This window comes from Artemia franciscana, chromosome 5 (assembly GCF_032884065.1).
Source record: "Artemia franciscana chromosome 5, ASM3288406v1, whole genome shotgun sequence".
In the NCBI taxonomy this organism is placed as follows: Eukaryota; Metazoa; Arthropoda; class Branchiopoda; order Anostraca; family Artemiidae; genus Artemia; species Artemia franciscana.
Genome location: NC_088867.1, coordinates 46,442,488 through 46,464,476, shown reverse-complemented (window position 1 = coordinate 46,464,476; position 21,989 = coordinate 46,442,488). Strand labels below are relative to the sequence as shown.

At 35.3% G+C, this 21,989-nt stretch overlaps 1 protein-coding gene across 2 annotated transcripts in view; it reads right to left on the bottom strand.

Annotated features, from left to right (window-relative positions):
- LOC136027496 (zwei Ig domain protein zig-8-like) overlaps positions 1-21,989 on the bottom strand; it is a 315,403-nt gene that overhangs the window by 169,770 nt on the left and 123,644 nt on the right. Inside the window, exon 3 of one of the 2 annotated variants that reach the window (XM_065704810.1) lies at positions 3,624-3,834. In XM_065704810.1, coding sequence (XP_065560882.1) covers positions 3,624-3,834 — 211 coding nt within the window. Of the gene's footprint in view, positions 1-3,614; positions 3,835-21,989 lie in introns of both variants that reach the window. The other variant, XM_065704809.1, reaches the window with a different exon arrangement.

Below are 21,989 nucleotides of genomic sequence, written 5' to 3'. Positions count from 1 at the left end.
GGTTGATTTCCGTTAAAAGTTGTACTGTCTCTACGACATTCCCTTGATTGGCATTAGATTATCCTTCATCATGGCCACGAAACGCAAGACCTTGCCGTCCAAGTAAAGCTGTAGGTTTTAGTAGAGCTTTTACGTACTGTCTATTCTCTAGTATTTCCTTTTTGCGTTCTTTAAAGAGGCATGACGCTACAGATTCGGCCACCTCCGTCTTAATAGCTTCAAACTGAGTAAAAAAAATAGTACCTGCCTTGTGTTGGTCGCTGTTTTCGTGCTGCAGTATCAGTTAAGAAATGTCTTTCTACTTTCTAAAACCTACGTCAATGAATGCTCTAGTTTCATACCTTTCGCCTGATCTTAGCGAGTATCCGCTGAAATGTCGACAATTGAAAAAAAACACCGAGTCTTGTTCTATCGAATATTCGAGCCATGGGTATGCAAAGAAATAGGAGCTGTTAAATTTTTGTTTGCGATTCCCGATGGTGGCGGCGAGATAGTCAGTCAAAACTGGTTGGCAGGGGTTATTATATGGGTTCATGGACAAATCGGTACTGATCGTTCTGGAAGCCATTTCCTCCGTTTTTGGTTCGCACAGATTTGTCTCCTCAGAAAGTTGCCTCACGTCTAGGGTCTGCTCGTTTGTCGGTAAAACTTCGGTTGCCGATGAGTTGTCCCCATAAAATGTGGTAGATTTACTTACAGTCGGTTTGAAAATCGAAGCCAATTGTCGTCGCATCTGTATTCTTCTTCTTTCATTTGGGCTTATATTTTCCTTTTTCGCACCATTCGCACCGGATAAACTCATGTTTCAATAATCCGATTTGAACTTGAACACAACTCAACATTGTTTCACGGTTCTTTATTTGATGAAGGGTAAGTAGAAACTAAATACAAAACTGGAATGACACCCTGACTGGGTAACCCTCTTTTTCAGATGCTAGCCTACACATAAATGTGCCGACTGACGGAACTCATTGATTACTGGAGACATTTCAATGTCTCCAAGCCCAGAAAGGACTTTGCAGACCCCAGCCAAAAGGGTGACCATAAATTAATTAGGGAAAACGGCAAAAGCAGGATACTTTCTTGAAATGTAATAATCGTTGAGTATATTGAATATGCTATTTAGTAATAATTCACAGTAGAAATACGGTAAAATAAGAGAAAAAAGTAGAACAAGGACGAATAAACAAAGAATTACTGGGTTAAAATTGGGCCCCTCCAGAAATCAGAGGAGGGCCATGGCCCCCTCTGCCCTCCCCAAATGGCGCCACTGGGAGCTTCAATAAAATGATTTATTCCAAATTGTGTTCAATTTAATTTACTACTGCAGCACCAAGCCACCTGAGTCCACTGCAGTAGCGAACGCTCTTCCTCTGCCCTAATCTATCTAATACTTCCTTCTTTAGTCACTCTGAAGAGGTCCCAACTTTAAATCCTTCCCTACGACTTCTTTACTCTATTTAGTGACGATTATCTTTTCGTTTGGACTAAAATGGATGGCTGAAGGAACGATCTTTGACAAAACACCACCCTTCATCTGCAAGACGTGTCCTAGCTACCTCAACGTTTCTCTCCTTACAGTCCTGAGCATGTAGGACGAAACCCTGTCATGTTCAAAACTTCTTGTCTATGATGCAGACAGATGTGAATCTTTTTCATAAGTTTGGGCATAATAATAAATAAAAAATATATAGATTTTGCTGAAAAGTATTAAAATTGGTGTGATGAAAAAGTATCTTTCAACTCTCTAAGGTTGTTTTTAAAAAAGGAAAAAGTAGTAATAAAAACTTTTTTGTAATTTAGGTCCAGAACAAATAAATTTCGTTTGGATGAAAAGTTGTACTTTCTTATACTTTTCTTCTTCCTCTTTTTGGTAATAAAAGAACACGGAAAATTATTTTCTGACTTTTATTGGAACCAAATACAGCTGAGAACTTTTTTTCTAATGAGTGGAGGGGAAAAAAAAATGCTAAAGCTGTCATTTTACTTATGATATATCAATTCCAAATGCTTCTGCAATACTATTATAGGCCACAGTATTCAGAAGTTCACTTTTTATGGTTGAAAAAAGGAAGTAATATTAGAGGCTCAAGAGAGGTATTTCTTTTAAATTACGTTGATATTAGATTCCTCAATGGATTATGAGTCTGGATAATAAAAGGTCACAGTGCTATTGACAGCTGTGAGGAAATACAAATAGTTAAAGGAAAGGAAACGTCTAGAACAATCTGCTTCTATGGAATGAGATCATATTTCTGTGACTATTGGTAAAAAATTTGCAAAGGTCAGTCACTTAAGAGAAATGGTTTAGAAAACAGCTAGATTGAGTGAAAAGGCTCTAGTTCTCAAGTCAAAGTTCAACAGAGTTTGATTAAAAAAGCAAACAATGTACGATAAGTATTTGCTCATTGGAGCCTATTTAAGGCCATAAAAACGACGAACACTAAATGAAACGTGGCCTCCTCTAGTTTTAAGCCTTCACTCCGAACCAAAATTTAACATTACCACATTATTTATATTATGATATTTACATATAACCAAATTTTATTTTAATATTTAATTGTGTGTTTTTTTCAATTATTGTGAAATTTAAAAGATGTAATATGTATGTATTTTTTTTTACCTGATTTAGCCCGCGTCAACCGTTTGGTTGAATCATATTGATTTTGGTATGTAGATTGTTGTTAAGGTAAAATAATTACATCATATCATAATAAATCTAAAATTAACATGAATTCTCCTCCGCTCACGTTCCTTGAAATACGAATTTAAATTAAATAATATAATTAATAGTTCCACCTATGATTTTCTTGACACCCGTTTAAAATGAACTGTGCTTTAGATCGTACCTGCACACCTTAGGTGCAGAGGCGGGTGCAGATTAGGTGCAGACCTAATAAACAGGAAGAATTTTGGTAGAGACAAAATAAAAACTGTTCAAGATTTTTATTTGAAAAAGTTTTCAGAGAAAAAATTAATGGAATATCGATTGGGTGTAACTTCTATGAGAAGTGTAACCTTGTTTAAAACCTCTTTCGACTTTTATGTTTGGTTAAACCTTCAGTTAGTCCCATATCTTCCGAGGGTAGATCCTTCATAGTAGGGTATATCCTTCATTATAGGGTATCTACTGAATTAAAACTCAATCGCCGTAGTGTGAATACATGAATTCTTTTTTTTGGGGGGGGGGACTTTTTTTATAAATCAAAGAGGTGGATTTGTCGTTTTTGTTTTGTTTCAATGAAATACATCCTAAAAAGGTTTTTTATGAAGCATAAAGGCTTTACAAATCTTAGGGAAGATTTGCCCCACCCCTCTATCTCCTTTATTGGATACTGCTGATCAAAACGTCAATCTAAAAGTCAAATAAAGGTTTTTGGGTATTGTCTCATTTGTAATTAAATTTTGAATTCACCATTAAAAATTTTTCACAAAGCTTCACAAGTTTTAACAATTGAAGAAATTTTAAGGCAAAGAACGATTACAAAATATTTTCATAAATTTGGGTTAGAATACTTCCTGTTTTGTGACAAAAGGGAAACTTAGCAATATATTTTGGAAACTTGTGCATAGCCTATCTAAAGTTAAGGACAGAGGGACAAAACAGCACTCACATTCCATACCTTCAACCCTAAGGCTTACAGGCCACTGCAATTTGGGCTCTATGTTTATTTGACATAAGTATATGCCAGAATCTTTGATGGCAGCCGGGTTTATCCGTAATGTCCACTCGTCAGTGTCAGCATCATGCAATGAAGCCACTCTCATATCTGAAGTATGGCTTTCGGTGGATGAGGCCAAAACCGCAAGATCCCTAGCTCTGACCCAAGATACCTAAAAAATAATACTTATAAATTAGAAAAAATGTATTATACGCTTTAGTAGCAGAGCTGACACCAAACTCTATTTTTTTTTTTTTAATTCAAACCCTGCAGGCAGTTTCTAATTTTGGCACCCAAGAGATTTAAAGGTAGCTATGTGACGCACCCGGAATTATACCTCGTCCCGTGTAGGGGGGCAGAGAATTGTGGCTAAATAGATGGCAGAGAACAAACCTTCGTAGATATAACACCTTCACATACCCACAAGACCCAGAAAACGTAGGTTAAAACATCATGCCGTCAATTTCTTTTGCTTATTTACTAGGGTACTAAGACTAGCGAGCTAATCATTCGACCGTAGACGTCTTTTTGTCCCAAAATTAGTAAAATTCTAGTAAGATTATACTAGAGATTATATCTAGTAAGATAGTAAAATTAGTAAAATTCAAAATTAGTAAATTAGTAAGAGTAGAGCAAAGAGTATGGGCAACCTACAAGAGTAGAAACTGACACAAGGGTTGACAAAAAAAAACACAACGGCATCTAGCATTTGGTGACATTTGGCATTTCTTCTGTGTAATAATGAAAATAATTAATTTTATTAGTGTAGTTGGTAAGGTTAGTGTAGTAATAAGTGTATGATCTCAGTTCCTGACAGAAAAATTATTGCAAAGTTTGGAAACATGTCCAAGTGTGGTAAACCATTAGATGGCGTTGATGGTTTTTTGCCGATACTAGCGCCAATTTCCACTCTTATAAGTTACATATAGTCTTTGGAGTAGAGATTCAAGCACCAATATTCCGATTTTAGTGAGAACCATCAAAGAATTGTTTTTTCCTATTCGAAAGTTCCAAGGCTTTATTTAAGAAGGCTCAGTCAAGTTGAGTTTATTACAGCCACTTTAGAAAGTATGGCAACTCAAGGATAACTTTTTCAGGAAGGTAAAAAAGTGTTTTGAGCAACTGAAATATTTCCTCATCTATTTATTTTGGTTGCCAGTTTATTGACTTTTTTCTTTGTCCGTGGTGATATATAAACATGTCAAACAGCCTGAACTGGAAATTAATATTTATTATTAAAAAAACTAGTTTGATTATAATTATGATGCGCACAACTACTATTTTTATAATAGTTAGTTCTCTGACTTTTTATTACAAAAAGAAAAAAAATAAACTGTTTCATGACACATAGTATGATTAGAAAACAACACTGTTCGGGATGCAAAAAAAAAATTATATTCACTGAGGGTATTAAAAAAAACTAAAATGAGGGTAACGCTTAAAAAAAGAACAATTTTTTCTTTAAACAGGAGTAAGGTTTAATCCTCTGTGATTTATTTATCTTCGAAGTTATATATATATATATATATATATATATATATATATATATATATATATATATATATATATATATATATATATATATACTAGCTGTTGGGGTGGCGCTTCGCGCCACCCCAACACCTAGTTGGTGGGGGCGCTTCGCGCCCCCCAAGACCCCCCTCCCCCCGCGCGCGTAAGTCGTTACACGCCATATTAGTTACGCGCCATTGTAGTTGTGTCCCTATGTCCCACCTGTGAATATAGATAGATATAAATATATATATATATATATATATATATATATATATATATATATATATATAATATATATATATATATATATATATATATATATATATATATATATATATATATATATATATATATATATATATATATATATATATTATATATATATATATATATATGTATATATATATATATATATATATATATATATATATATATATATATATATATTTTTATACTATATATAAACTTAATATATAAATTTTTGCTGTCCCATTGTCTGTGCATATAAATAGATTGTCAGGTTTACCGACTCTTGAACATGCAACATATAATGGTCCATGGGAAAACAATCCGTATTCAGATCTATACCTCATGATTCTAATGATTGCCCTTGAGCTTTGTTGATGGTGATTGCTAATCGACCATTCCCTTTGTTGCCGTCGTCATTTATATATCCCCCTGTGCCCCCCGGCGTCCCCGTTGTAGTTGTGTCCCTGTGTCCCGGTCGTCATTTATATTCCCTGTGTCCCGGTCGTCATTTGTGTCCCGGTGTCCCAGTCTGTGATTTCTCTTTGAGTGTCCCGGGCGTCATTTATATTCCTTGTGTCCCGGTGTCCCGGTCGTCATTTGTGTCCCAGTGTCCCGGTCTGTATATACATTCGTTTTTGAATTGGTCTTTTTTTTAGTTTTTAGTTTTTTACCTTTTTTTAGTTTTTTTAGTTATACCTCATGATTCTAATGATTGCCCTTGAGCTTTGTTGATGGTGATTGGCAATCGAACATTCCCTGTGTCCCCCTGTGCCCCCCGGCGTCCCCGTTGTAGTTGTGTCCCTGTGTCCCGGTCGTCATTTATATTCCCTGTGTCCCGGTCGTCATTTTTTTTCCTTTTTTTATTATTTTTCTTTTTTAGTTTTTTTTTAGTTTTTTAGCTTTTTTAGTTTTTTTATTAGTTTTTAGTTTTTTTTTCTTTTTAGTTTTTTTGTAGTTTTTACCTTTTTTTTAGTTTTTTTTTACTTATGTCCTGGTCGTCATTTATACTCCCTGTGTCCCGGTCGTCATTTGTGTCCCAGTGCTTTGTTGATGGTGATTGCTAATCGAACATTCCTTGTGTCCCGGTCGCTTTCTCTTTGAGTGTCCCGGTCGTCATTTGTATTCCCTATTTGCCGGTGTCCCGGTCGTCATTTGTGTCCTGATGTCCCGGTCTGTAATTTCGTCAGTCGAAAACATGACGTCAGTCAACACACAAACATGACGTCACCCGACAGACAGACCCACACATCCACAGACAACTTATTTTTATATATATAGATAGATATATATATATTTATTATATATATATATATATATATATATATATATATATATATATATATATATATATATATATATATATATATATATATATATATATATATATATATATATATATATACATATATATATATATATATATATATATATATATATATATATATATATATATATATATATATATATATATATATATATATATATATATATATATATATATATATATATATATATATATATATATATATATATATATATATATGTCTTTCGTATAAATTTTGACGCCAAAAAGTTAGTTTTCTTAGAAATTGACAGATCCAGATAATATTCCGAATAATATTCCGAACATATTATAAACCACAGTTTTCCCCCAGATTTGGTCTGTCAAGAAATATCTTAGGATTCTTTTACCAAGATTGTAAGGAAAATTTTCTTATGCTGAATAATTTTTATGTATTATAATTACAGGTAAAAATTCCAATTTGTCGGTAATATTGAATATAGAATATCCGTCAACTTCAGAGCCTCCGATTAGAAACCATTGCTGTTTTATAGAAATTATCCTTCCAAAAGTGTATTTTTGAGGAATATTAAAGGGTATGCTTTTTTTAAAAATAAATATCAAAGTAAATATTTAATTTACATTCCATTATCTCTCATTAAACCGCTGGAGGCAAACCTTCCCCTACATGTATATTGTTGAAACTTCTTTTTTTTATCTAATGGTATGGGATAATACACCGATAGTATAATTAAACAAGCATAGTTGTTTTAAACATCCTAATAATCGTCCTACTACACAAGCTCTTACAACAAGTCTACTCAACAAAGAGTAACTTAAGGGCCAAATTAATCAAAAACGCACCAGCAGTGATTTTTTGTTTTGTTTAATTTCGACTTTCTTGGGCACCATTGCTCATAGATTCCAGCGACCGAACTGCACTTTGGTTGAAGATGGCTCCACCCCTAGAGTTTTAAACTGCTCTTGTTGTTCTCATAATTGCTCTGATTGCTGGATCTAGTAATCCAGATTTCAGCAAGAATAGCATGACATCACCGCTACACAGATATCACTAGTCATACCTACACGTACACTATAAATTCTTTATTATGATGAATAAGGACAAAACAAAACCCCAAAAAACTGATACTAGTTCCTCCATCTCCCAAAATAATTTCTTTGCACGTGCCCGACCTATTCAAATCATTTTAAAGGTGACTAAAACATTTCCCCCTCGTCCGACACTAGGAAAACGTCCCAGAGCTTTTCAACCTAGAATGACAGCATTATGTAAATGATAACCTCAGAATATTGGCATTGTTCAGAGTTGATTGGATTTTCTAAATTTTTATTCGTTTATTCATGAGACCAAGATTGAGTGTTTGAACATAGTAACTTATTCAAAGCAATGGCTATCAATATAAAAACAAACGACACTTTTGTTTCCAGGAATTGATGCAGAAAAAAGCTTTTACGTGAGGAGAATATACTGTTCCTTTTTCCAAAAAAATTAGAAAAATGTTTTTTCTATCATTCTGGTGCCTTTATAAGTACATAAATGTGAACAAAATTATGGCTTAGATTTAATCCAATTATTAAGAAGGAGATTTCCAACAGGGCATCACTATTGGACAAAAATTTATTAAACAAAACAAAGGTTGCTAAGAGTAAAGAATAGTAAAAGAAGTCCATAATTTTGGAAAAAATTAGACAAATGATAAATAGATTATATATATTTCATATAGATTTTCTATATACGTAATTAATTTGTAAATATTAGTAATTTTCTAAACGAAAAAGAAGCAAAAAAATTACTCATAATTTCGACTCCTACGTTACAAACAATTTTCCATCATTACTTTCGCTAATCAGCTAAAACACTTTTTTTTTGTAAGAAGAGCGATTTTAAAGCTGAAAATTAGCAGAAATTAACTCATAGAAAACCCAAAAAAAATCGCTGTGAATGAATAAATAAAGCTGACGTAAAAGTCAATTAAACAGTTCATGCTAACGATTTCTAAGTAAGGAGCGACTCGGCCTAATTGTAACCAAAACTGTATAAAAACGAAATGTCGATAACAATAAACATGTTAAAAGAATTAGCTTTTAAGCTGATTCCAAATATGTTAAGTCCATTAAGTTTAATGTTACCTATCAAAAGCTACGAGCCTGAGAAAATTTGACTGATTTTCGGAAGAGCATCTAAGTTTTCACTCAATTGTTTGTTTCTTTTTTACTTTATTTATTTACTCTTTTTGGGGTAATGAACCGTTTTTTAAATGGGCAATATATTATATATTTTTTTCTATTTTCTGGGTTTCTTCTATTATCAAAATTATTTAAATATTTTGTATTATTTTTGGGTTTTTTTCTACCATGCACAATTTTCTGTCGAATCTTGACAATCCTCTCATAATATATTCGACAAACAATATAACACAGCAGACGTTATAGCCCTATAGTGAATTTGAAACCATCTCGTATTATCTGGGATATAACATAACCAAAGACACTATCCGAGGCATCGTGTACGAAATAATGTATTTCTAAGTAACAGGAACTAGGCTTGACATTCTGTTAATGTGTATAGCATTTGGTGCCAAATGCAATATCCATTATCTCTAGAATCAAGAACGATTTCTTCTTGGAAAATAATAAAAGCATTCTAGGAGAGTGATATTTAAATTTTGAACAGAAAAGGTTTATGCGTCAGGGATGTAGAAACATACAGATAAAAAGTTTCCTTGATGTGAATTCAAATTCTAAATCCTGCTAATTTTGGTTAAGGTTTTTTCGTGATTCTACACCCATGACTTATTCAGATAAAAACTAAAATATTCCTCTCCTAGAATACTTTTAATATTTTCCAAGAAGTATTACTTATTCCAAAAATAATGGACCCCTCCCGGCCCCTATTTCTACGACCATCCATTCTAAATAATGAAGCCGAATTAAATGTGGTCATACAATGCTCTTTGCTAGGTTTTCAAACAGTTCGTGGTAACGAACTGTAGTAAGGAGCGATCCGGCTCAATAGTAACCAAAACTCTAAAAAATTGAATTTTGATATCAATAGCTACATCAAAAGAATCGCATTTTAATGCTGATTTTAAATATATAAGTTTCATCAAGTTTAGTCTTACCCATCAAAAGTTACGAGCCTGAGAAAATTTGCCTTATTTAGGAAAATAGGGGGAAACAACCCCTAAAAAACGTAGGATCTTAACAAAAATGACACCATCAGATTCAGCGTCTAAGAAAACCCTACTGTAAAAGTTTCAAGCTCCTATCTACAAAAATGTGGAATTTTGTATTTTTTGCCAGAAGACAAATCACGGGTGCGTGTTTATTTGTTCTTTTTTGTTTATTTGTTCTTTTTTTTCCCCAGGGGTCATCGTATCGACCAAGTGGTCCTAGAATGTCGCAAGAGGGCTCATTCTAACGAAAATGAAAAGTTCTAGTGCCCTTTTTAAGTGACCAAAAAATTGGAGGGCATCTAGGCCCCCTCCCACGCTCATTTTTTTCCTAAAGTCAACGGATCAAAATTTTGAGATAGCCATTTTGTTCAGCATAGTCAAAAACCATAAAACTATGTCTTTGGGATGACTTACTCCCCCACAGTCCCTGGGGGAGGGGCTACAAGTTAAAAAATTTGACCAGTGCTTACATATAGTAATGGTTATTGGGAAGTGTGTAGGCGTTTTCAGTAGGATTTTTTGGTTGGGGGGAGGGTTTGAAAATAGGGGGATAGGCTGGGGGAGCTTTCCATCGAGGAATTTGTCATGGTAGAAGAAAATTTCCATGAAGGGAGTGCAGGATTTACTAGCATTATTAAAAAAAAAAACAATGAAAAAAGAAATATGAAAAAGTTTTTTTCAGCTGGAAGTAAAGAGCAGCATTAAAACTTAAAACGAACGGAATTTATTACCCATATGAGGAGCTCACCTCCTCCTAATACCCCGATCTTTACGCTAAAGTATTTTTAGTAATTTCAACTATTTATTTTACGGCTTTGGTGATTCAGGGGTCATTCTTAATGAATTGGGACAAAATCTAAGCTTTAGTGTAAAGAGCGAGGTACTGACGAGGGGGCGAACCCCCTCATATATGTAATAAAAACATGAGAATACAAAACTTCTTTACGTAAGCTAATTTATAAGTTACGTATATCTTTTACTAAAAAAAAGATTCGTAAAAAATTAAAAGTTCTAGTTGCCTTTATCTTAATTAACCAAAAAATCGGAGGGCAACTAGGCTTCCTCCCCCGCTCTTTTTTCTCAAAATTATTCAATCAAAATTATGAGAAAGTCATTTAGCAAAAAAAAAAATAATAAATATGCAAATTTCGTTTTAATTATTCCTCTGCGGAGAGCCAAAATGAAAACATGCATTGATTGACGTTCAGAAATTAAATAAAAAAAAACAAGTTTTTTTTAACTGAAAGTAACGAGCAAAATTAAAACTTAAAACGAACAGAAATTACTTCGTATATGAAAGGGGCTGCTTCCTCACCAACATCCCGCTCTTTACGCTAAAGTTTTTTACTGTTTAAAAAAGAAGAGTTGAGAGAAAGATTCAAACTTTAGCGTCAAGAGCGGGATGTTGGCGAGGAAGCAGCCCCTTTCATATACGAAGTAATTTCTGTTCGTTTTAAGTTTTAATTTTGCTCCTTACTTTCAGTTAAAAAAAACTTGTTTTTTTTTATTTAATCTATACTAAGACTAAGTTTGTGATCAAAATTGATTACAGATCAAAACGGAATCTCGATAATCTCACAATCAAAACGGGTTTTATTCATAATTAAATAAAAAAAACAAGTTTTTTAAATGAAAGTAAGGAGCGACATTAAAACTTAAAACGAACAGAAATTACTCCGTATGTGAAAGGGGATTTTCCTTCTCAACGCCCCGCTCTTTACGACAAAGTTTGACTCTGTCTCTTAACTCTACATTTTAAAACAGTAAAAAACTTTAGCGTAAAGAGCGGGGCGTTGAGAAGGAAAAGCCCCTTTCATATACGGAGTAATTTCTGTTCGTTTTAAGTTTTAATGTTGCTCCTTACTTTCATTTAAAAAAACTTGTTTTTTTTTTGATAATTTCTGAACGTTTTTGAATCAATGCATGTTTTGATTTTGGCTCTCCGCAGAGGAATAATTAAAACGAAATTTGTATATTTATTTTTTTTTTGCTAAATGGCTTTCTCATAATTTTGATCGAATGATTTTGAGAAAAAAGAGTGGGGGAGGAAGCCTATTTGCCCTCCGATTTTCGGTTAATTAAAAAGGCAACTATAACTTTTAATTTTTTACGAATCTTTTTATAAGTAAAAGATATGCGTAACTTATAAATTAGCTTTCGTAAAGAACTTTTGTATTCTCGTGTTTTTACTACATAACTAGCTGTTGGGGTTGCGCTTTGCGCCACCCCACCACCTAGTTGATGGGGGCGCTTCGCGCACCCCCCAAGCCCCCCCCCCCCGCGCGTGTAAGTCGTTATGCGCCATATTAGTTACGCGCCATTGTAGTTGTGTCCCTCTGTCCCACCTATGAATATATATATATATATATATATATATATATATATATATATATATATATATATATATATATATATATATATATATATATATATATATATATATATATATATATATATATATATATATATATATATATATATATATATATATATATATATATATATATATATATATATATGTATGTATATATATATGTTTTTAACTACGTAAAACTTGCGAATATACAACATTCTTCGCTGTCCCATTGTCTGTGCATATAAATAGATTGTCAGGTTCACTGACTATTGAACATGCAACATATAATTGTCCATGGGAAAAACAATCCGTATTCAGATCTATACCTCATTATTCTAATGATTGCCCTTGAGCTTTGTTGATGGTGATTGCTAATCGAACATTCTCTGTGTCCCCGTCGTCATTTATATATCCCCCTGTGCCCCCCGGCGTCCCCGTTGTAGTTGTGTCCCTGTGTTCCGGTCGTCATTTATATTCCCTGTGTCCCGGTCGTCATTTGTGTCCCGGTGTCCCAGCCTGTAATTTCTCTTTGAGTGTCCCGGTCGTCATTTATATTCCCTGTGTCCCGGTCGTCCTTTGGTCCCGGTCTGTAATTTCTCTTCGAACATTCCCTGTGTCCCGGTCGTCATTTATATATCCCCCCTGTGCCCCCGGCGTCCCCGTTGTAGTTGTGTCCCTGTGTCGCGGTCGTCATTTATATTCCCTGTGTCCCCGTCGTGATTTGTGTCCCGGTGTCCCAGTCTGTAATTTCTCTTTGAGTGTCCCGGTCGTCATTTATATTCCCTGTGTCCCGGTGTCCCGGTCGTCATTTGTGTCCCGGTGTCCCGGTCTGTAATTTCATCATTTGACAAACATGACGTCAGTCGACAAACAACTTCATGACGACATACAGCTCAATCTTTATAATGACTTCAGTCGACAGACACACAAACAAACAACTTATTTTTATATATATAGAAGATAGATAGATATGAGGGGGTTCGCCCCCTCGTCAGTACCTCGCTCCTTACACTAAAGCTTAAATTTTGTCCCAATTCATTAAGAATGACCCCTGAATCACAAAAGCCGCAGAATAAATACTTGAAATTACTTAAAATACTTTAGCGTAAAGAGCGAGGTATTAGGAGGAGGTGAGCCCCTCATATGGGTAATAATTTCTGTTCGTTTTAAGTTTTAATGCTGCTGCTTACTTCCAGCTGAAAAAAAAACTTTTTCATATTTATTTTTTCATTGTTTTTTTAAGTAATGCTAGTAAATCCTGCGCTCCCTTCATGGAAATTTTCTTCCCCCATGACAAATTCCTCGATGGAAAGTTCTCCCAGCATATCCCCCTCTTCTCAACCCCTGCCTCCAACCAAAAAAATCATCCTGAAAACGCCTGTACACTTCCCAATAACCATTACTATATGTAAGCACTGGTCGAAGTTTTGAACTTGTAACCCTTCCCATGGGGACTGTGGGGGAGTAAGTCGTCCCCAAACACATAGTTATAAGGTTTTTCGACTACGCTGAATAAAATGGCTATCTCAGAATTTTGATCCGTCGACTTTGGTAAAATATTTAGCGTGGGAGGGGGCCTAGGTGCCCTCCAATTTTTTGGTCACTTAAAAAGGGCACTGGAACTTTTCATTTTCGTTAGAATGAGCCCTGTCGCAACATTCTAGAACAACTGGGTCGATACGATCACCCCTGGGAAAAAAACAACAAAAAAACAAACAAACAAATAAACACACATCCGTGATCTGCCTTCTGGCAAAAAATATAAAATTCCACATTTTTATAGATGGGAGCATGAAACTTCTACAGTAGGGTTCTCTGATACGCTGAATCTGATGGTGTGATTTTCTTTAAGATTCTATGACTTTTAGGGGGTGTTTCCCCCTACTTTCTAAAATAATGCAAATTTTCTCAGGCTCATAACTTTTGATGGGTAAGACTAAACTTGATGAAACTTATATATTTAAAATCAGCACTAAAATGCGATTCTTTTGATGTAGCTATTGGTACCAAAATTCCATTTTTTAGACTTTTGGTTACTTTGGTTACTGTTTGATTTCACAGGTACTCGGCATTCAATCGGTATGTCTCCTGTTTTCTTGACTCAACCTTTTACTGGAAAAAACAGGAGCCATTCCGTGAAGCCATAAAATTATGAGTTAAACCGGTTTGGTTGCGAGGTTGTCGAGATTCAATTTTGATTGCAAACTTAGTCTTTGTACAGCACACTTAGTAAATAGCATGTGTCTACCATATTTTACTCGGCCTCAATGTAGAGAATGGATTGTCGTGGAAATAGTGGCTGGAAGGGTTCATTTGACTGACAGTTAAGATTTCTATGGGGTGTTAGACCTGCTTAAAGGCAACCCACCACCCTTTTGATACTCAATTTGCCCCCATATGCCCCAAACCAACCCTACAAGTGTCGGATCTAAGTTCATCCTGTGTTTCTTTTTTTTTACAAAATAAAATCCCGTACTTGCATTTGGTATTTATTATTGCTGTAAAGAAATACTTATAAACACTAAAAAGTTTGATTTTCCTCAAGTCTAATACAATATATTGGAGAGATGATTTAAAGATAACTTTGCAATCAACAATTAACGAGAAAATAAGTTTTATCGAACCCTTATGTGTTTTTCGCATCTTTGTTATTATTCCATTTTTCAGATCAAGACAATGATGGCCCTCTGTTTTTTTCTGTCTTTCTTTTCATTCTCTAGTTTTAATTTTTCTATTTTTGAGATATTTTTTTGTTAAGCTTACTTATCTTTCAGCTGTCTAACCAATCATGACGTTGCGCGGGCTTACACACTGAGAGTACGATTTTATCAAATGCCCAATCAATAATTTTCTTACTCCATATTCTTAAGTTTTTATTTTTTTTTTAGTTTAGTAATTTCACCAGATATGACTTTTTTTCTTTTCGTTTACTTCTTCTATTTCTAATTTCCGCTTTATTGCTTAAACATATCGCCCAATTGCTCAGAGTCCAATACAAGGTTTTCTTACAAATAAAAACAATTTATTTGCCCATAATCATTGCCAGGCAGCTCACAATCAGGCAAAAAATGTTTAGCAACAAAGGAGGGTAATGGAAGGGTGGCTCAAAAGCCCTCTTAAAAACGTTCTAGAAGAAGTAGTTTTTATAAAATTTCGTTTTTTAAAGGAGAATAATGGTTCATTTATTTATGATATGTATATATGTGAAGCTTTTGTCACATTTCCATCTGCTCAATAGGGAGTGGCCTCAAGTCGTCTCCTGCACGCCTATATTAGTCAATATCCGCTCTGGTCCTCGAGAAATTATTCCAAGGCTTTAAAAGAGGTTTGCACTGTCAAATATAAGATACATGTGGATTATTCAAAAGTAGGAAGGCTTTCTATTTTATTTCTGGTAAAAATGAAACTAGAGCAGCTTTAGAATTAAGAACTTTTTGAAGCAACATAGTACAGCTGAATAGGAGCCGAAAATAAAATAACCATCTGACAAAAATTTATTTACTTGATAAGAATACTGGAACACCAGGTTAAAAAAAGTAAAAGAGATTACGGCATAGTAGATGGAATTCCTCTTTATTTTCAGCAATCATCAGACGAAAAAGGTCTAATAAGGTATAAAACAAGATAAAAGAGCAAAGGAGTACAAACAAATGAATTGGTAGATTACTTAGGCGAAAGGATGGATGAATACTGCAAAGGCATAGAATAAGACCAGAACTAGAAATAATCCTAACTAAGTCATGTCAAATATGTTTGAAAATGGCTGCGAGAGCCAAGTACGAATCGGTCTCGGGTTAGTACTATTGCAACATATTCTAGCCTTTGATATGCAGGTCCTTCCGTACCGCAAGCTTTGGATACATCCACATTAACAGCCTTTTTATAAGACTTGAGCATTTAAAACAGTAATATATTGTGAAAAAAACATTCCTATTATTCTCAGCTTAGTAGTTCTTTTTCAACTTGATGATGTTTCACAAATTCATTCAAAGGAAAATCTAAACCGTTTTCTATTTTCGGGAAACTTGGTTTAAATATGGTTTATCTGGAACAGAGATGATATTAAATATCCTCCAGCTTTATTTGCAAAGGTTCTGGGAGAATTTGCACTTGGTCAATAGATCTGTACCTTTCAAGATCAATAGAACGGATTACATTAAGTGATCTTGGAGATACTGTAGGATCAGGAATGTTTGCCCTGCTTTTTATTCCTTTTAAGATAAGAGTCAAATGAGGGAGAATACTATGCAGAAATAAGAACAAAGACGAGTAGGATCTAGTTGGAACTCACTATTTTATTGAAAGCAAACATTTATGGTTAAAAACATTAACCAGTTATCGCAGTTACAGAAACGAAGAATCTTGATTGGTCGTCAGGTCATATGGCAGGCTACGAAATTTTCCTGAGCACACGCACTGATCAAGGCGAACATAGACTAGGTGGAGGTGTAACATTGTACATGCGGAAAGACATCCCCTGCTAATTTTTACCGTAATCATTTGATCCAGCTCATGAAATAATCTGGGCTATTTGCAAACCAAAATCTCTTCCCCGTCGTTTTTCTTGTATTATAGTGGCTTCAGTATATTCTTGGTATACTGGTATACGTTTGGAGGTGGACTTGGTTTTCCACCTCCAAACGCCTATTGATCACCTGAGAAGTATATACAGTAGCCCAGCTTTTAATATAGGAGGAGACTTTAACCAGACTAAGAAGAGTTGGTTATTATCTTGTTTGTAATTAAAACAACTAGAGCACATACCCACCCACTCTTCAGGGAGCATATTGGACCTTATACTCACAAACTGTGATGATTTTTACTCCTCTCCCTTTTCTCTTGGTCCCGTTGGCATGTCAGACCATAACGCAATTCTATGGAAAGCAAGAGAGTCCTTACCAAAGCCCAAACTATCCCTTGTCACTGTGCGTCCTTGTACAAATTCGGCCATCTGTGAATACGGTCGATGGATCGGCATGTATGACTTCCCCGAAGTGCACAGTAACGAGTCCTTAGATACTATGGTATCCGACTTCAACGCCACTTAATACTGTAAATACCTATAGATGTTTACAGCAAACCATTTGTTGTTAGTGAATACGACAAGTCATGGATCTCTCCAGCTATTAAATCACTAATAAAAGAGAGGTCTCGCCTCTACTCCAGTGGTGACATTATCAACGGCAAGAAATTGCGAAATCAAATAGTTTCTTTGGTAAAGAAAGCTAAAGCTCGTTACGGTCGTGAAACCATGCCCTACAGTTACTTACTTCAGACCCCAAAAAGTGGCACATCACTGTGAAAAAAGAGGCCGGCCAAGCTTCTGACAGCAGGTGAATTACCTGTCAAATTGCTACACGAAAATGCAGCTTTCATAGCATTAACACTATCTATCATCATAAACGAGTGTTTTTCTTCTGGCTATTTCCCGTCACAGTGGAAACGGACCTATATTAGAGTTATCCCTAAAAAGTACCCCCCTAGTGCATGCGATTGTCTTCGCCCGATATCACGTACACCTTGTTTGGCGAAAGTAACGGAGGCCTTCGTGCTCAAGTTTCTTCTTAAAAAAATTCATGGGCGTATTGATAAATTCCAGTACGGTGGGCTCCCCAAGTTTAGCACGACAACTTACCTAGTACGGATGTTTGACTGCGTCCTCCAATTGCTCAAAAAATGTAGATGTTTCGTCGACATTTGTGCAATGGATTTCAGAAAAGCCTTTGCCCTAATCCGCCACCTGACTGCAGGCATTAATCTTTAGGAAGTAGGTGCCAAACGACGCATCCTTGGCCTTATACTTGACTTCTCAACTGGCCGAAAACAAAAAGTATCTGCATTCCACGAAAACTATTCGTATTTATCATGGTCAGATACTTCTTGCGGGACCCCACAAGGCACGAACTTAGCTGGAATAGTTTTCCTGGCTGTAATTAACTCCCTGCTTAGTTAACACGACGACCGTTACAAGTTTGTAGATGATATGTCCATAGTGCTCGCTTACCTATTCGAAAACACTATCATAACAAAGCAGTTTTCAGACTAGTTATTTGATCAGCTAAAGACCGAATGCTCAAGTCATGACCTTATCATCAACGTAGCCAAGTCGAAGATTATTCGTTCAGATAATTCGGAATTTAGACATGCCTCTATTCCCTTTCCCGATTGTGAACAAAATGAAAATTTTTAGGAGTAACCCTCACTAGTGACTGTAGTTTCAGTACCCAACATTAATTCAACCGTCCACAAGGCTAATGCAAGCCTTCATACACTTATCAAAATGAGGGGTTTTGGGTGTGATACTCAAAGTCTTCTCCATGCCTACATGTGTTATGCTCGCCAGTTGCTCGAGTACGCAAGCCCGGTGTGGGGTCCATCTGCTATCCACAGGGCGTACTTATTACGCGACATAGAGTCTGTCCAGAAAAGAGCAACAAGGATTATACTCCGAAACTGCGACATACCCTATGACTAAGCCTTAGCGAAACTGAATTCATCTTCACCTAAAGTCCGGCTTGAACACCTAATTCTGTAATTTGGAAAATCCGTCATAGCCAATATGAGCCACCGATCACTGCTACCCGAATCAGCCCCTCCCAATAGTCGAACTCTGTTACAAAATAAAATTCTACCCCCTAAAGTACGAACTAATCGTTACGCCACCTCCTTCGTGCCTTTCTTCACATCGATTTTCAGTGCTGAGCCATAGTGTGTGATTTTTGTTTAAATGTAAGATTTTGTAAAAAAAAAACTGAATTTAGCTATGCTTTGATAGTTTTTAAATATACCGATCTATCTTTCTCTCACTGGTTGACCAAGGGTGCATATACTTGTTTTGCCGAATATGGGTTTTCAAGTGTCCCATTCGGTTATGAGTATTTTGGGAAGCTTTGACTTTTCTTTAACCTGTTAATGGTTTTTTCTTGGCTGTCGGGGATATTCGTTAAAAGAAGCTTTTTATACCAAAAGTACTTCTGATTTCTATCGAAAGCCTAAGTACAGGATAGTTGGCCCCCAACCCCCCATTGCACTTACTGGCTGAAGGGCCAAGAAACAGAGATCAGCACTGCCGGTAGGGACTGTAGAGTCTAATGCCGTATCCTTTACCTTTACCTTTTTTTTACCTAAATTAAGTAATACTTGTAAAATTGAACCTCAAGTATTGTCCTTTTCTATTATTTTCAAGATATAGTGAATTTTTCAATTTTTCCCAGCAGCTGTAAATTAATTCATTTATCTCCCCTAGCAAGGATAGCAGAAAAAAGTTTTCCATGCTAAATTTGCTTTTATATTGTCATAAAAATCTATACTAAACCTCGCTTGTAAAATTAAACACAAATCATTACCATCCTTGTATGGTACATCAAACAAATATATTAAATTGATTAGTGCTATGTACAATAATAACACTGCTGCGGTTAAAGTAGGAAATGAGGTTAGTAGCTGGTTTAGTATTAAACCCGGAGCTAAGCAGGGTTGTGTTCTATCCCCATTTATATGGATCATTTTGATTGGCTTCGTCTCACAAGAAAGGCAATTGAAGAACACGGAATCAAATTGGGAAGTAAAAATTTTCAGGACTTAGATTATACTGATGATTTAAGCATCCTAGATGAAAGTGTGAGCAAAATGAATGAGTTCTTAAAGGTTTTGCGAGTTCAGTGTGATAGAATGGGTTTGAAAATTAATCAAACAGTTCGTGGTAACGAACTGTAGTAAGGAGCGACCCGGCTCAATAGTAACCAAAACTCTAAAAAATGGAATTTTGATACCAATAGCTACATCAAAAGAATCGCATTTTAATGCTGATTTTAAATACATAAATTTCATCAAGTTTAGTCTTACGCAACAAAAGTTACGAGCCTGAGAAAATTTGTGTGATTTTAGAAAATAGGGGGAAACACCCCCTAAAAATCATAGAATCTTAACGAAAATTACACCATCAGATTCGGCGTATTAGAAAACCCTACTGTAAAAGTTTCAAGCTCCTATCTATAAAAATGTGGAATTTTATATTTTTTGCCAGAAGGCAGATCACGGATGCGTGTTTATTTGTTTGTTTTTTGTTTTTTTTTTCCCAGGGGTGATCGTATCGACCCAGTTGTCCTAGAATGTTTCGAGAGGGCTCATTCTAACTGAAATGAAAAGTTCTAGTGCCCTTTTTAAGTGACCAAAAAAATTGGAGGGTACCTAGGCCCCCTCCCACGCTAATTATTTTCCCAAAGTCAACGGATCAAAATTTTGAGATAGCCATTTTATTCAGCATAGTCGAAAAACCTTATAACTATGTCTTTGGGGACGACTTACTCCTCCACAGTCCCCGTGGGAGGGGCTACAAGTTACAAACTTTGACCAGTGCTTAAATATAGTAATGGTTATTGGGAAGTGTACAGGTGTTTTCAGGAGGATTTTTTGGTTGGGGGAGGGGTTGAAAAGAGGGGGATATACTGGGGGAACTTTCCATCGAGGAATTTGTCATGGGGGAAGAAAATTTCCATGAAGGGAGCGCAGGATTTACTAGCATTATTTAAAAAAAAAAAACAATGAAAAAATAAATGTGAAAAAGGTTTTTTCAGCTGGAAGTAAGGAGCAGCATTAAAACTTAAAACGAACAGAAATTATTACCCATTAGAGGGGCTCACCTCCTCCTAATACCTCGCTCTTTACGCTAAAGTATTTTTAGTAATGTCAACTATTTATTCTACGGCTTTTGTGATTCAGGGGTCATTCTTAATGAATTGGGCCAAAATTTAAGATTTAGTGTAAAGAAAGAGGTACTGACGAGGGGGTGAACCCTCTCATATGTGTAATAAAAACATGAGAATAAAAAATTCTTTACGTAAGCTAGTTTATAAGTTACGTATATCTTTTACTAATAAAAAGATTCGTAAAAAATTAAAAGTTCTAGTTGCCTTTTTTATTAACCAAAAAATTGGGGGCAACTAGGCTTCCTCCCCCGCTCTTTTTTTCTCAAAATCATTCGATCAAAATTATGAGAAAGCCATTTAGCCCCCCCCCCAGAAAAAATATGCAAATTTCGTTATAATTATTTCTCTGCGGAGAGCCAAAATCAAAACATGCATTGATTCAAAAACGTTCAGAAATTAAATAAAAAAAAACAAGTTTTTTCAACTGAAAGTAAGGAGCGACATTAAAACTTAAAACGAACAGAAATTACTTCGTATGTGAAAGGGGCTGCTTCCTCATCAACGCCGCGCTCTTTACGCTAAAGTTTTTTACTGTTTTAAAAAGAAGAGTTGAGAGAAAGAGTCAAACTTTAGCGTAAAGAGCGGGGCGCTGATGAGGAAGCAGCCCCTTTCATATACGAAGTAATTTCTGTTCGTTTTAAGTTTTAATGTCGCTCCTTACTTTCAGTTGAAAAAACTTGTTTTTTTTATTTAATTTCTGTGTTAAAAAGACTAGGTGCTAAGGCTAGGAATAAGTGAAGATGAAAGGGTGACGTTGGATAACGAAAAGACCAATCAGGTAGACAGCCTGGTTGTATTATTAGTAAAGACAATGGGTGCGGCAAACATGTTAGAAGTAGAGCAGCCAAGGCCCAAGGGGTATTTTCAAAGTTGAAAAAAGTTTGGAAGAATAGGAAGATAAGGCTGTGAACCAAGATTATAATTTTGGAAGCTACAATGATGACAATGGTCAAGAATGGTTCTGAAGCATGTACACTCTGAAAAACGGGGGAAGATTTGCTGGATTTTTCCAGACTTCCA